This window comes from Sceloporus undulatus, unplaced genomic scaffold (assembly GCF_019175285.1).
Source record: "Sceloporus undulatus isolate JIND9_A2432 ecotype Alabama unplaced genomic scaffold, SceUnd_v1.1 scaffold_14, whole genome shotgun sequence".
Lineage (NCBI taxonomy): Eukaryota > Metazoa > Chordata > Lepidosauria > Squamata > Phrynosomatidae > Sceloporus > Sceloporus undulatus.
This window is the reverse complement of record NW_024802936.1, coordinates 2,145,867-2,160,334: the sequence shown is the minus strand read 5'-3', so window position 1 is coordinate 2,160,334 and position 14,468 is coordinate 2,145,867. Positions and strand designations below refer to the sequence as shown.

General features: G+C 47.6%; 1 protein-coding gene across 2 annotated transcripts in view; it reads right to left on the bottom strand.

Annotated features, from left to right (window-relative positions):
• Nucleotides 1-14,468, bottom strand: part of LOC121917290 (structural maintenance of chromosomes flexible hinge domain-containing protein 1-like) — a 138,301-nt gene that overhangs the window by 37,759 nt on the left and 86,074 nt on the right. For both annotated transcript variants that reach the window (XM_042443104.1, XM_042443106.1), the window contains exons 31-32: nucleotides 11,064-11,143; nucleotides 174-331 (exon numbers count right to left, since the gene is read on the bottom strand). In XM_042443104.1, the coding sequence (XP_042299038.1) occupies nucleotides 174-331; nucleotides 11,064-11,143 (238 nt within the window). The remainder of the gene's footprint in view (nucleotides 1-173; nucleotides 332-11,063; nucleotides 11,144-14,468) is intronic.

Here is a 14,468-nt window from a genome sequence, read left to right as displayed (position 1 = left end):
AATGTTAATTTTTGGATAAAAACTTGCAGAATCCCTGACCAGTGGACACACCAAATGGAGCTTTTGTGAGATGACGATCAACAGCTTCTCAGGATCCACAGTTGGGAGCCACTTGATTAGAAAAACAAAGATCTTCCAAATGGCTACATTAAAATGTCAAATAAAGTACTTACCAGGAAAGGTGTTTCCAGCTGTAAAGGTGGCATCCTTGTCATACTTGACATTCAAACATATAGGTTTCTCGGGATCAGGCAGAACATTTAATTTAATTATTGGGCAATTCAATGTGTTTTTGTAGTATGAGGCTTTAAACTGCAATGTATATTCTCCCCTGAAACATAGAACAGTAGCTAAATCTCAATATATCCTTCCTAAACACTTTCAACATGTCCATAATGAAGTACATGGAGTCATGTATATCAGTGTTACTCAACAGTTGTTGTCCATCCACCTGTGACAGTCCCTGACAAGTATCCAGGAAAGAAAGAAACAATTGTAGCCAACAGACACAAATACAGTGCTGGTCCCTGGCACAACAGGGGAAAAAAAAGAGAACTGGTCCCCCACATCACATGGTTTGAAAAGCACTGATATATATGAAACTACTGGGAGAAGTTGTCCCAAATTTTAGAGTTGGCTGCCATCAATATGTGAATGGCAAACTAGCTCTTCCCTCAGGTGTAGCTGCAGACATCATGAACAAGTGGCAAGAATCAGTAAAATGTTAAAAGATGAAGGCTAAATAGTAGCTAAATCTTAATATATCCTTCCTAAACAGAAAGTCAAATATATCCTTCCTAGTCCAGAAAGTCAAAGGTGCTGCTATTAAAAAGGAAAGAGTATTGAACCTGTTCTGGATGGGTTCAATTTCCCCAACCCTACTAAAGGTTTTTTTTTTAGGGTTTGCTCATACTGCAGCAGTAGCTCACATTAAATGAATTAATTTTCACCATGTTGACCAAGGAAAAAAATTCTACCCCTTCCTGAAGAGATGAATTGTCCACTGCTATCCATTCCTGGATAATGTTGTACAAGGGGCTGTCCTTGAAAAGCACCTGGAAACTACAACTGGCTTAGAATATGGTAGACAAATTCCTAACTTAAACTATCAGATATGCATTATGCTACTATCATAGGATCCTCAAGTGCCTCTCAATTTGTTTATCAAGCATGATTTAAGTAAGGTTGCTTTTCTTTGATTTTACAACCCTAAATGCTTTGGACTGGGGCATCTGGAAGACTATCTTGTTCTGCATTGCTATTAATTAAAATCTTCTTTGCAGGATGTTTTTCGGTGTCTCCACTTTTGCAGGTTAGACTGTTGGCCTTCTTGACTGTGGTTCTTCTTCGTGGTCTCTGCGAATCATACAAATGGGTTTCACTGCACCTGCGCAGTGCTGTTCAGATACTTCTAGAATCACTGGGCAAAGCACACTTTGCAACATACAGAAACTTTTTGGCGGTAACCCCGCCCCCCTCCTATAAAGCCCCGGTTCCTGCTCTTTTCCCCAGTTCCTTTTTTCCACTACGTTTGGCTGCTGTTTGGAACTTCGCTCTTGTTAGCTCGTTTTGGATCACTGGTTTTTCTTGACTCAGACTGTTTTTGGACTTTGGCGTTTCTTCTTCCCCCGTGTACTGGACTTTTGGACTGTTGACCTCGATTTGGATCTTGTTTTTGACGCGTCGACTTCGGTAGCGATGTCTCCTCCCTTTAAAAAATGCGATGTCTGCAGGGGAAAAGTCCCGGTGCAGGATCCGCACACCTCCTGTCTTCTTTGCTTGGGAAGGAACCATGATGCCAAGGCTTGCCCTCTCTGTAAGTCAATGTCTTCCCAGGCTAGGAAAAATAGGGAATCCTGACTGACGTCCGTGACTGCCCAGGGTAAAATCCGGGAAGGGGATCCTCGCCCGTCCTCAGCTCCTTCGGTGTCCGCTGGAGCTCCGGCTCTTCCCATCCGCGAGGGTTTGGCCAGTGCCCCGCTGTCTACAGCACCGCCCTTGGCATCCGGGCAGCCCAGCTCTGATTCCACTGTGGCCCGTGACTCCACGAAGCCCAGTGCCACCTCCAAGCCCACCAAACACCCTCAGAAATCAGGGTCAGTGGGTTCGGCCGCCGCCTCGACTCCATCACGAGACCAGGGAGTCCCCGGAGAGGCCTCGACGTCATCTACACGGGCGGTCTCCGACCATAAGGCCCGTAAGGCGGCCCCGTCTGCATCCAAAGACGGCTCCGGATCCTCCAAGGATTGCTCCAAGCCGACTGGAGCGGATGGTACCGAGCCTTCGAAGGCGAAGTCTGGCTCTCACAAGAAGGATGCCCCCAAATCCGGAGCGAGGATCTCGGAGTCGCCGATCCTTTTCTTCCCACCCGCCTGATGCCCCACGTGAGTCGAAGTCGGCCAAGAAGAGACAGGCATCACTTTAGACTCCAGACGTGTCAGTTGCCAAGAAGGCTAAGTGTTCGCGGGACCACTCTGACAAGTCCCCATCTAAGAGGGCAGATGTTGGTGAAAAGTCAGACCAGAAAGACCATCCTCGCCCCCGTGCGGAGTCTACGTCTGTTGTTCTAACAGAGGGAACCCTTCCTTCCGCATCCCATCAGGAGCGGCCGCTTATCCCTCGTGACGACCACGCTTCCGTGAGGGACGTGATGGATGCAGAGCGACCATCCTCGGTTCCAGGGCTGTCGGCGTCTACCACTGTTCCCTTTCTCCTGTCGGAGGATGAGGATTCTCAGGGCCAGCGCTCCAGGTCTCCATCTCCAGCCCCTCTCTCTCCATCTCAAGGTCTGGATGATGGTGGTTATTATTACGACTCCGAAGCGGATGAGTTTTATATGAAGGTCCCTAAGGAGGTGGCGATGACTAAAATTTCCACTCGCGATCGCCCTTGGGAAGACCGGCACCGGGATGAGAGACGTTCCAGCCCCGTGGGCACCTCAAAGAAGGCCTCGCTTCCACCTGTGATTCGTTCAGTGGACAGGTCCAGGGCGAATGTAGTGCTTCAGGTCAAATCCTCAGATTCTGAGCCGGATCCTCCTGTCAACTCTGATGAGGACGATGATCTTCCTCGCCAGTCCCCCCAAGATCTGCACCATCCGGAGGCCGCCTCCCCGTTGGATGATGTCTGTTCCTTCGGGGAACATGTGATTAAAATGTCCAGGGCTCTGGACATTGAGCTGGCCTACCCTGAGGAAGATGCCAAAGACCCAGTCAAGCGACGGGTCCACGGTCGGGTCCAGACACCTCCGGTCATTCCGTTTCTGCCTTCTCTGGAGACGATCCTGAAACGCTCCTGGGACGCCCCTTCTTCACCTCTGGGACCCCCGCGGAAGATAGAATCCCTCTACAAGGTCTCGGCACCTAACGCTCCTTGGCTGACTGCCCACCCGCGTCAGAATTCGGCGATTGTGGAGGGTGCCCAGCAGACCTCTACCCAGCGCCAGGCCACCTCGCCGATGGACAAGGAGGCCAGGAAGATTGATGCGCTGGCCGTAAGGCATATTCGGCGGCCGCTTTGGCAGCGAAGGCCACCAATTATACGGCCTGTATGGGGGCTTACGTACAGACGTTGATGGAGGACATCTCTCCCATCATTCCTGACATCCCAGACGAAGTACAGAGGACCCTTACTGAAATCAGGGATGAGGCCCACTCCATTGGAAGCTGGCTCATCACCGCAACCAGGAATGTCATCGAATGCTCGGGCAGGGCTATGGCGGCGTCCATCGCGCTGAGGAGACACGCTTGGCTCCGAGGATTGGACCTCAACCCGAGCATCCGAGCCACCTTCGAGGACATGCCCATCGATGACTCGGGGTTGTTCCATGTCGACACCGATGAGAAGCCGAATAAAAAATTCAGAATGAAGGCGGCGGCAAGAAAGCATGGCATGTCTGCGCAAGGGCCTTCTTCCTTCTGCAAGTGACTCTGTCCCTGGCAGCATCATCAAGGTCAGTTCCAAAGGTCCCCTTACCAGGAGCGCCAATTTCACCAGCAGGGCTCACAGAGCCAGAGGTACCCGTCTCAGTCTTCCTCTTCCTCTGGCCGCCGTAAGCAGTCCCGGTACCGTGAAAACCGCCGGCAGGATCCTGACCAGGGCAAAAAGAGGGCATGAAGATCCCCAACGCACTTCGCCCCTTCTGCTTTGTTCTTTTTGGACATCCTTAGGCCCTTTGTCACCGTTTGGGCCTCCATTTCTTCCGACTCCTGGGTCTTAAACATCGTCTGTAGGGGTTATACCCTCGAGTTCGAGGAGCTCCCACCCACCGGAGCTTTCATTTCTACTGCCCCCTTGGGCACCCTTCTCAACGAAGTGCGCTCTCTCCTTCAAAAAGGAGCCATCTCACTCTTGCCTCCTGAGTTATGGCCCAGGGCCTTTTTCTCCAGGTACTTTACGGTGCCGAAACCAGATGGAGGAATTAGGCCCATCCTGGACCTAAGGGGGCTTAATTCTTTTTTGCAGTACAGACTCTTCCGCATGGTAACATTGGCTTCCATTTTGCCCTTGCTTCACCAGGACCTTTGGTTTGCGACGGTGGACCTAAAGGACGCTTATTTCCATGTGGGGATAAGAGAATCCCACCGGAGATTCCTCGCCTTCGCCATCGGCTCTGTTGCATACAATGTCCTCCCATTCGGCTTGGCCACGGCTCCACGAGTCTTTACGAAGTGCATGGCCCCGGTGATGGCCTATCTGCATCGGATGGGCTTCAACGTCTTTCCATACCTGGACGATTGGTTGCTGACAGCCCCATCGTGAGAGGAGCTCCAAGACGCAATACAATTCACCCTGCGCCTCCTGTCAAATTTGGGACTGGTGGTCAACCTCGAAAAATCTCACTTGGTCCCGTCCAAGCAGGTCCGTTTTATCGGCTCCATCCTCGACTCCGAAGAGTCTACTGCCTACCTACTTCCTGCTTCTTGGCCTTGTCGACTGCGGTGAACGCTGTTTGATCTCATAGGAGGGTCAAGGCCAGAGACATTCAGGTTGCCTTGGGACACATGGCGTCCACTACGTTCGTGACTCCGTGGGCACGGTTGCGTCTCAGGCCGCTCCAGTCTTGGTTCCTTTCCGTCTTCGACCCCTTGACGGACTCCCCAAACAGATGGCTCTCCGTACCAAGGCCCGTGACCACTTCCCTCATGTGGTGGCTAGATGCCCGAAACGTTTGCGTCAGTATGCCCTTCACCCAGCCTCAGCCTCAAATGACCCTGACGACGGATGCGTCGATGGAGGGCTGGGGCGCTCATCTCCTGGACTTGTGTGTGAGAGAAAGATGGTCTCAACAGGAGTCTACTCTCCACATCAATGCACTGGAGATGTTGGCTGTGGAGAAGGCACTGAAGGCTTTCAAATCCAGCATCACCAGCAAGGTGGTCTTGCTCAGAACGGACAACACAACCGTGATGTACTATGTCAACAAGCAAGGAGGCAACAAGTCCAGAACTCTCTTGGACATTACGCTGAGGATCTGGGACTGGTGCATCCACAGAGACATCCTTCTCCAGGCGATTCACCTGCCAGGCGATGAGAACACTCTAGCAGATCAACTCAGCAGGGCTTCCTCAACCTGCCACGAATGGAGGCTTCATCCGGAGACGGTTTGCGACCTGTTTTGTCGGTGGGGAACCCCCCAGATCGACCTGTTTGCGTCAGCCTCCAACAGCCATTGCCCCCAGTTCTGTTCCCGAATGCGACACGAGAGATCCCTCGTAGACGCATTTGCCTTCGATTGGTCCGGGGAGACGATCTACGCTTTCCCCCCATTCCCACTGCTGACCAGAGTGGTCTCCAAGATGTTGAGGGACCGCGTTGATGCAATCCTCATCACGCCATGGTGGCCGAGACAGCCATGGTTTCCGCTGCTGCTTCGCCGATCCAACAACGAGTTCCTCCGACTGGAACCACGGCCGGACCTTCTGACCCTCCAAGACGGGAGAGTCCGACACCCCGACACCGACTCATTGCCGATGGTGGCATGGAGGCTCTGGCGCTGACATCGCTTCCACTGTCGGTACAGAGGGTGATCCGTGCTGCGCACAAGCCTGCAACCCAGAGGTCCTATGCCTCCAAGTGGAGAAGGTTCCTTCACTTCCTTGGTGAAAGGGAGCTGTCTCCGCACTGCATTACGGTACCGGTGGTGCTGGAGTTTTTGATGTCGTTGGTGGATGCGGGGCTATGCCTCACATCCATCAAATGTTATTTGTCTGCTATTTGTTCACACTTTCAGTATGATGGTTTGCCTTCTTTTTTTCAGGGACCCTCTTGTGAAAAACTTTTTAAAAGGTTGCAATAACCTCCACCCCCAGGTTTCGGTCCCTGCCCCGGCTTGGAGCTTGGAGGTTGTTCTGTCTGCTCTCCAATCCAAGCCCTTTGAACCCTTGGCCACAACTGACCTAAGACTATTGAGTTGGAAGACCGCCTTCCTTGTGGCCATCACTTCTGCCCGCCGGGCAGGGGAACTGTGTGCCTTGCAGAGGGATGAGCCCTTCCTCCGGTTCCACAAGGACAAGGTGGTACTCCGCACTGATATCACCTTCCTCCCTAAGGTGGTTTCCTTCTTCCACATGTGCCAGGACATTGTGTTACCGACTTTGGCTTCGAACCCGTCCACTCCAGATGAGCGCAGCTTACACATGCTGCACGTTCGGAGAGCTTTGGCTTTCTACTTGGACAGGACAACGGGTTCCAGCCGTTCCGAAAGACTTTTTCAGTGCTATTCGGAACCAAGGAAAGGTCTGCCGGCCCAAAGACTATCGAAATGGGTAGCAAACACCATCCATCTCTGTTATGAATTGTCGGGCAGACCAACGCCGGTCAGGGTGCGCTCGCATGCGACCAGAGCGGTCGCAGCATCCTCTGCCTTCCTGGCTGGGATCTATTAGTGCAAGGGTAGGCAACCTGCGGCCCGTGGGCCGGATGTGGCCCGGCAAGGCCTTGGGACCGGCCCCCGCCCAGTCCTGCCACCGATTGCCGCCGGAGCCTTTGGCCTCTTGTGTGAGGGCGTGGGGCCTTTGGCTATCAGGAGGAGGCGGGCAAGGGGGGGCAAGCGGCAGGCAAGGGGGGCAAGCGGCGGGCAAGGGGGGCAATTGTCTATAGAAGCCTCCGAAACATGCATTTATATTAACATTTTAAAAAAAATCAGCAAAAGTGTCGTCCATTTGAAAATTTTGTCCTACATTTGCCCCGGTTTATTTATTTATTTAAATTTGAAAAAAATAAATATTTAATTATTTAATTTTTGGCTTCGGCTCCCCAGTTGTCTGAGGGACAGCAACCCGGGCCCCGGCTCAAAAAGCGTGCCTACCCCTGCTTTAGTGGATGTTTGCAAGGCTGCTGTCTGGTACCAGCCACTGACTTTTATAAAACACTATAGGCTGGACACCAGGGCCATACGGGACGCAGCTTTTGGGAGGGCTGTGTTGGTTTCTGGATTGCACTGACTGCATTACTGGTGTTGACTGTGTCATGTGTTGTACACATTGCTTGTGTTTACATTGACCTAATGATGTTTTCTATTTCAGTAGGATTGGTCTTGCGTGACCCTACGTTTCCCTCTCAGGCTCTTCAATGTTATTGCTGTCCTGATTGGTTTGTACTATTCCAATGGGGTTTGGTCTTGCATGGCCTTATATTCCCTCCTCAGGTTCTGCAATGCTTGTGTGCTTTGAGGTGTTCGTAAACAAACAAGACTGACTCCTTTATGGTTCAAGGTGTTTTATTGTTATAATAAATATGTCTTTGGTTTACCATAGCTTTGGTCTCAGGACACTCCCTCCTCCGTTTACCTAAGCTTGTCAGTCTAAACCAGTGCTTCTCAATTATTTTCTGTCATGCCCCCCTGGGAAGAAGAAAACATTTCGCGCCCCCCGCGTGACTGTAAATAGTATCATTTGTCTATAAAATTGTTATAAGTACACCTTTGCATAACAGAGCCTCGCGCCCCCCCTGGGGGGCCCGCCCCACTATTTGAGAAGTACTGGTCTAAACCCATTTGTATGAATCGCAGAGACCACGAAGAAGAAGGAAAAGTTACTCACCTGTAACAGTATTTCTTCGAGCGGTCATCTGCGAATACATACAAATCCCGCCCATCCTCCCCTTGGTGTCCTGCTCACTTTGGCTCTGTCTTATATCACCTACTTGGCGGAAAAAATTTGGAATTGGAGAAAAGAGCGGGAACCGGGGCTTTATAGGAGGGGGGCGGGGTTACCGCCAAAAAATTTCTATATGTTGCAAAGTGTACTTTGCCCAGTGATTCTAGAAGTATCCGAACAGCACTGCGCAGGCGCAGTGAAACCCATTTGTATGAATTCGCAGATGACCACTCGAAGAAATACTGTTACAGGTGAGTAACCTGTCCATACGACCTCCCTATATTTTATTAGTCTCTTCAATATTAATAACTAATTCACTATGTCCAAGGTCTAATTCATGGAGTTTCGTTGCCACTATTCCATTTGGTGTATTCCCCTTGCTCAGATGGAAGCTGAGCAAACAAAACAGATTGAAATTAAGGTGCCACTGGGAGATCCACAAGAACTAAATATTTAAGTTCAGGCTAGAGGATTCACTGAATAAACAAAATGAAGCTTACTAATTCAATAGTAAAAAGGCGGTATTTACAGATGGAACACAAGAACTGAAAAATAGATATTATTGTTGTTGTTAGCTGCTTGAGTTCAACTCATGGGGATCCTGTGAATGAGACACCTCAAAGTCTCCCTATCTTTTACTTCCCTGCTAAGGTCTCTCTGATTGAGTCTATCCATCTGGCATACAGTCTTCCTCTCTTTCTACTGCCCTCTACCTTCCCCAGCATCATTGTCTTTTCTAATCAGTACTGCCTTCTCATGATGTGGCCAAAGTATGACAGCCTCAATTTAGTCATCTTAGGCAGGTTACAGACCGCCCATTTGGGGCGGGCTGTACTCGCTCCTTTCCCCGCTGTATCGGGGCCTCAGCTGCCAGAACGATCCGCCGCTTTTCAGGCTGCGGGGAAGCGGCAAAAGGCCCCTTCCCTGCAGCCTGGAAAGGGGTGTCCTTGGGGCTTTAAGCCCCAAGGACACCCTGCGGCGGCGGGGAGGAGGAGAAAGGGGCCGCTTGGCCCCTTTCTCCCTTGCTTTGCTGGGCGCAGCCGTCTGGAGGCTACGCCCAGCGACGCAAAGCGGTGCCGCAAACCAGTGCTGCAAACCTGGTCTGCGCAAAGGGCGCACTAAGCGGACCAATGACGTCACGTGTGCGCCGCCCCGTATAGAGGCGGCGCAGTCATGACGTTGTCATGGCGGCCCCCATGTGGAAGGGGAGCCGCCATTTTGTACGGACTCAGTCCATACTAGGGTTAGGGGGGTGCGTCTGTAACCCGCCATAGCTTCCAGGGAGAATTCATGCTTGATTTGTCTAGGACCTAGTTGTTTGTCTTTTTGGCCATCCATGGTATTCTCAGTATTCTTTTAAAGCACCACATCTTAAATTAATTAATTTTCTTCCTGCCTGCTTTCTTCATTGTGCAGCTCTCACATCCGTACATGGTAATTGAGGATACGATAGCTTGGAAACTTTAGTGTTCAGTTGCATATCTTTACACTTTAGGATTTTGTCTAGTTCTTGCATAGCCGCTCTTCTCATTCCTAATCTTGCTCTGAGTTTTTGACAGCAGTCTCCGTTCTGATCAAAGTTTGATTCAAGGTATAGGAAATCTTTAACTATTTTTGTTTCCTCATTTTTTAGCTTGATTGTATGTAAATCCCCTGTGTATTTTTGTTTTCTTTATATTTAACATTATGCCTGCCTTTGCACTTTTCTCTTTATTTTTCTTTAGTGATTGTTCTAAGTCTGTGATGTTTTCCACTAGTCGTATGGGGTTGTCTGGATATCTTAGATCGATGATGTGCATTCCTCCTATCTTCATTCCACTTCCTTCAGTGTCTAACCTGCTCTATGTATATTTTCTGCATAGAAGTTGAACAGAAAGGGTGATAAAATGCAGCCTTGCCTGACCCCATTACCAATTGGGAACCATTCTGTTTCTTTGTCTTCTGTTCTTACAGTAGCCTTTTATTTAAGTACAGATTCTTCATCAGGACTATCAGATGTAATGGCACTTTCATTTCCTTAAGAGCATTCCACAGCTTTTCATGATCTATACAGTCAAAGGCCTAGTTATAGTCTATAAAGCACATGCTGATTTTTTACCTAAAATTCTTTGGCTCGCTCCATTATCCATATGTTTGTCATGTGAGCCCTAGTGCTTTTTCTTTCCTGACCCCCGCTTGGACATCCACGATTTCTCTCTTCATATATGATTGGAATCTATGCTGCAGAATTTTGAAGCAAAGTTTTGCTTGCACGTGAGATTAGAACTATGGTCCTATAGTTACTGCAATCTTTTCTGCCTCCTTTTTTGTGAATGAGAATCTATATTCATTGTTTCCAGTCTGTTTGCCACTGTTTTGTTTTCCATATTTCTTGGCCTATTTTGGTTGATTCTGTTTGTATGGTTTGAAGCCGTTCAACTGCGGTATTGTCTGTCCTGGTGATTTATTTTTTCCAGTTTCTCTGAGTGCCGCTTCCCAGCTGTTTTCCAAAATTTGGGGTTCATCTTCACATGTTTCTTGATTCCATGTGATATATAATAAAGAAGACTGTCCTACCTCAACACTAACTCTAACAAATTTTGACTGGCTCTAACTGCATCAATTTTAATATGTTAAAGGTCGTACAATTAGTACGATAAGAATAGCTTACACTGAATCTACAAACTTGTCTCATAATCTAAGTCCAAATTTCAATCGACAAATCCCAGTCACCCATGACTCTGTGTTCTGCCACTCCTCACCCTGATTCTAACATGGAGGGTAGGGTTTCAGTCTCAACAGACAACTTGTCAGATCTCAATGCCAAATGTTTCATTTTTATAAAACTAATCATCAATGTTACATTGGTACTGATGTGTGTGTGTGTAAAATATACACAAATATTTTCTATTACAGTGCTAGAAATTTAAATTTGTATCTCTAACATATTTACATATTTTAATTAACATGAAATTAATCACTTACCTAGGAGCATGAATAGTAATGACTCCAAAATTTGCTCTACCATTTTCATCTGTTTTAAGAAGCAGATTTGAAGGAGTCATCTGTGAATAAAAATGTATTTTTTTCTTAATAGTAAAGAGGCATGAGTAACAGTCACTGAAAAAACAGGCTTTTCATTTAATTTATATTTTCTCACATTAGATGTTTTGCCTATCTAGCCTATGTACACTGAACTGATAAATTTGTAATTTTCCACTTTTTTCTCCTGAAGCTAAATTGATAATGTTGGTTCTATCAGAAGAGCATATTCAAATAGACTAAAGGCTGACTGTTGGATAGACTTGGTAAATCTTGTATTCCCTCTCTTACAGTATCTCTTCAGTAATCCTAGTATATAGCTTGCAAAACAGTAGGAGATATTTTTATATCTTGAAAATGTATACAGGTACTTTGGTCATCCTCAGATTGTTATTAATCTAGCCACACAAGAACTGTGTTTCATATATGAAAAAGGTAAAGGTTTCCCATTGACATGAATGTTTGGTCATAACTGACTGTAAGGGGCGGTGCTCATCTGTTACTAAACTGAAGAGCCAGCGTTGTCTGAAAACGACTCCGTGATCATGTGGCCAGAATGACTGCACAGAATGCTGTTACCTTCCTACAGAACAAAGTGGTTCTTGCTTTCGAACTGCTAGATTAGCAGAAGATGTAAGATTATATAATAAGATTCCAGAGTCTTTAAAAAGATGAAATATAAATTGAATTAAAACTATTTAAAATTATTCATTATTTAAAAATATGCTCTACTTCCAGACACAAAAGCTCTTCATCTTTACTTAGAAAAGTACTCTACTTTAAACTCCAGTACACCCTGCTCATGATCATTCTCTCCCATCTGAAAGTATCCTGCTGCCTCAAAATAACCTGTTTTTCTCCCTTGTATGCTTGAAACTGCCTCTCAAAATGCTTGATGATGCTCCATGAAGAAAATATTTATTATTATTTAATATTTATTTTATTTATTTATATCCAGCCTTTCCTGATATTGGGACTCAAGGTGGCTAATAAATTTTGAACAATACAAGTTAAAAACAACATAAAAGCATTAAAACATGTGGAAAATGTGACTATGTAACACATGCAGAATCCCTATTCTCAGATTTGTCTTTCAACTGATCAAGAACACCTCTGTCTTGTCTGGATTAAGTTTCAATTTGTTTGCAGTCATCCAGTCCATTAAAGCTGCAAGTCACCAGTTTAACAGAGGAACAGCTTCCTTGGAATTAGGTGGAATAGAGGATAAAGCTGGGTATTGTTAGCATACTGGTGACACCTGACCCCAAACTCGGGTCATCCTTTCTCAGCAGGTTCATGCAGCTCCACCCTTTCAGAGTGCCTCTCCAAGAAAGAGCAGAACCTCTGCAGAACTGTACCTCCAAGCCCCAATCCAGAGAGGTGACTCAGAAGACGCTGAGTGGTCCAGCAGAACCAACAGGGACACATTGCCCCAGTCCAGTTACCTCCACAGGCCATCCATCAAGGTGAGCAAAGCTATTTCTCCATAACCAGTAGGGAAGGGGCATAATGAAGTATTTTGTGAGGCAATTTCAAGTCCTTCAAGACCCATCTTTCCATGAGGACTTCAGCAAATAACAAAACAAAACAAACCCCTTGTTCTCAAACTCTTGTTTCCTTATTCCCAACCTCTACTATAACTAAGTCTTATATAATGTCAGTCTCATAATTTCTTCCCTGATTATCCCCTGCCTTGATTTGCCTTCTTCTGTTTTTCCTGTGTAAAAACTTAGACTGAAAATTAGAGGAGCAAGTATCTATCCTACTGTAAAGAATCAAACTGATAGCACCATATATACATTGTTCTAATCATTCCATATTTTGAAAAAAAGACAGGTTGTTTACCTGTAACTGTAGTTCTTCGTGTGGTCATCTGTGAATTCACACAAATGGGTTATTCTGTACCACATAGTAAAGCTCAGAAACTTCTGGAATCACTAGGCAAAAAGTTTGCAACTTTTTGGTGGCATCTCCACCCATCCCAATATAACCCCCCCCCTATCAGTCCCATGCTTCTCCAGTTCCATAAAGTACACCACACAGCAGTGACAGAGTGAATTAGTAATGAGGAGGACACAACTGAGGGGAGGATGGGTGGGATTTGTGTGAATTCGCAGATGACCATTCGAAGAACTACAGTTACAGATAAGCAATCTGTCCTTTTTCTTCATGGTCTCTGCGAATCACACAAATGAGTTAGACTGAGAAGCTTTGGTCAGTGGAGGAGGGAGTATCATGAAACAGATATAAAGCAAATTTTGGAGTACCATATATACTCGACTATAAGTCAAGAAATTTTTGCCCCAAAACAGTTTCCAGAATCCTGGGTAGACTTATGCAAGAGGCAATAGGTCTTTGACCAACCTTCTCCCCAGCTGGGCTGCCTCTGCAAGGGGCAGCCAAGTTGGGGAGAGCCCGGGAAGGACGTGTGTTCGCCCTGGAGTCTCTCCTTTGCTGGGCTGCCTCTGCAGAGGAAGCCCAGCGAGGGACAGGCTTCCCAGGGCGAGCCTTCACCCTGGAGACCTCTCCTTCGCTGGGCTCCTTCCTCAGAGGAAGCCCAGCGAGGGACAGGCTTCCCAGGGCGAGCCTTTGTCCTGGAGACCTCTCCTTCGTTGGACTGCCTCCTCAGAGAAAGCCCAGTGAAGGAAAGGCTTCCCAGGGCGAGCCTTTGCCCTGGAGATCTCTCCTTCGTTGGGCTGCCTCCTCAGAGAAAGCCCAGCGAAGGAAAGGCTTCCCAGGGCGAGTCTTCGCCCTGGAGACCGCTCCCTCGCTGGGCTGCCTCTGTGGGGGAAAGCCTAGCTGGGGACAGGCTTGCAAGGGTGCGCGTTCACCAGCAGCCTCTCCCCCGCTGGAGTCCCCCTTAAGTCGGACCCTCAACTTATCGACGGGTCATATAAAAACCCACATTTTGGCCCCTAAAGTTGACCTCAACTTATACATGAGGTCGACTTATACATGAGTATATATGGTATTTAATATTCATGCTCCTAGGTAAGTGATTAATTTCATGTTAATTAAAACAGGCAGAAACAGAGAGTCCACACTTCAGTTCCAAGTAGCATACAATCTATCGGAATGTCTCGAAATCAAAGTCCTTTGTATGTAAAAGGCTAGGGCATCCAGCGCATGCAAGCGCCACTTGGTATCAGAAGTCGGGTTCAATGCCAGGGTAGGCAACACAATGTCCTGTTCCACATGGAAGGATGACACTTGGGGAGAAAGGATATGTCGGCCCGGAGCATGACCTTGTCTTTATGAGAAAAAAGTAGGGCTGGTCAGCCTGTACAGCACAAATCTCACTCTCACGTCAAGCTGAGGTGATGGCCACCAGGAAGGCAGTTTTCCAAG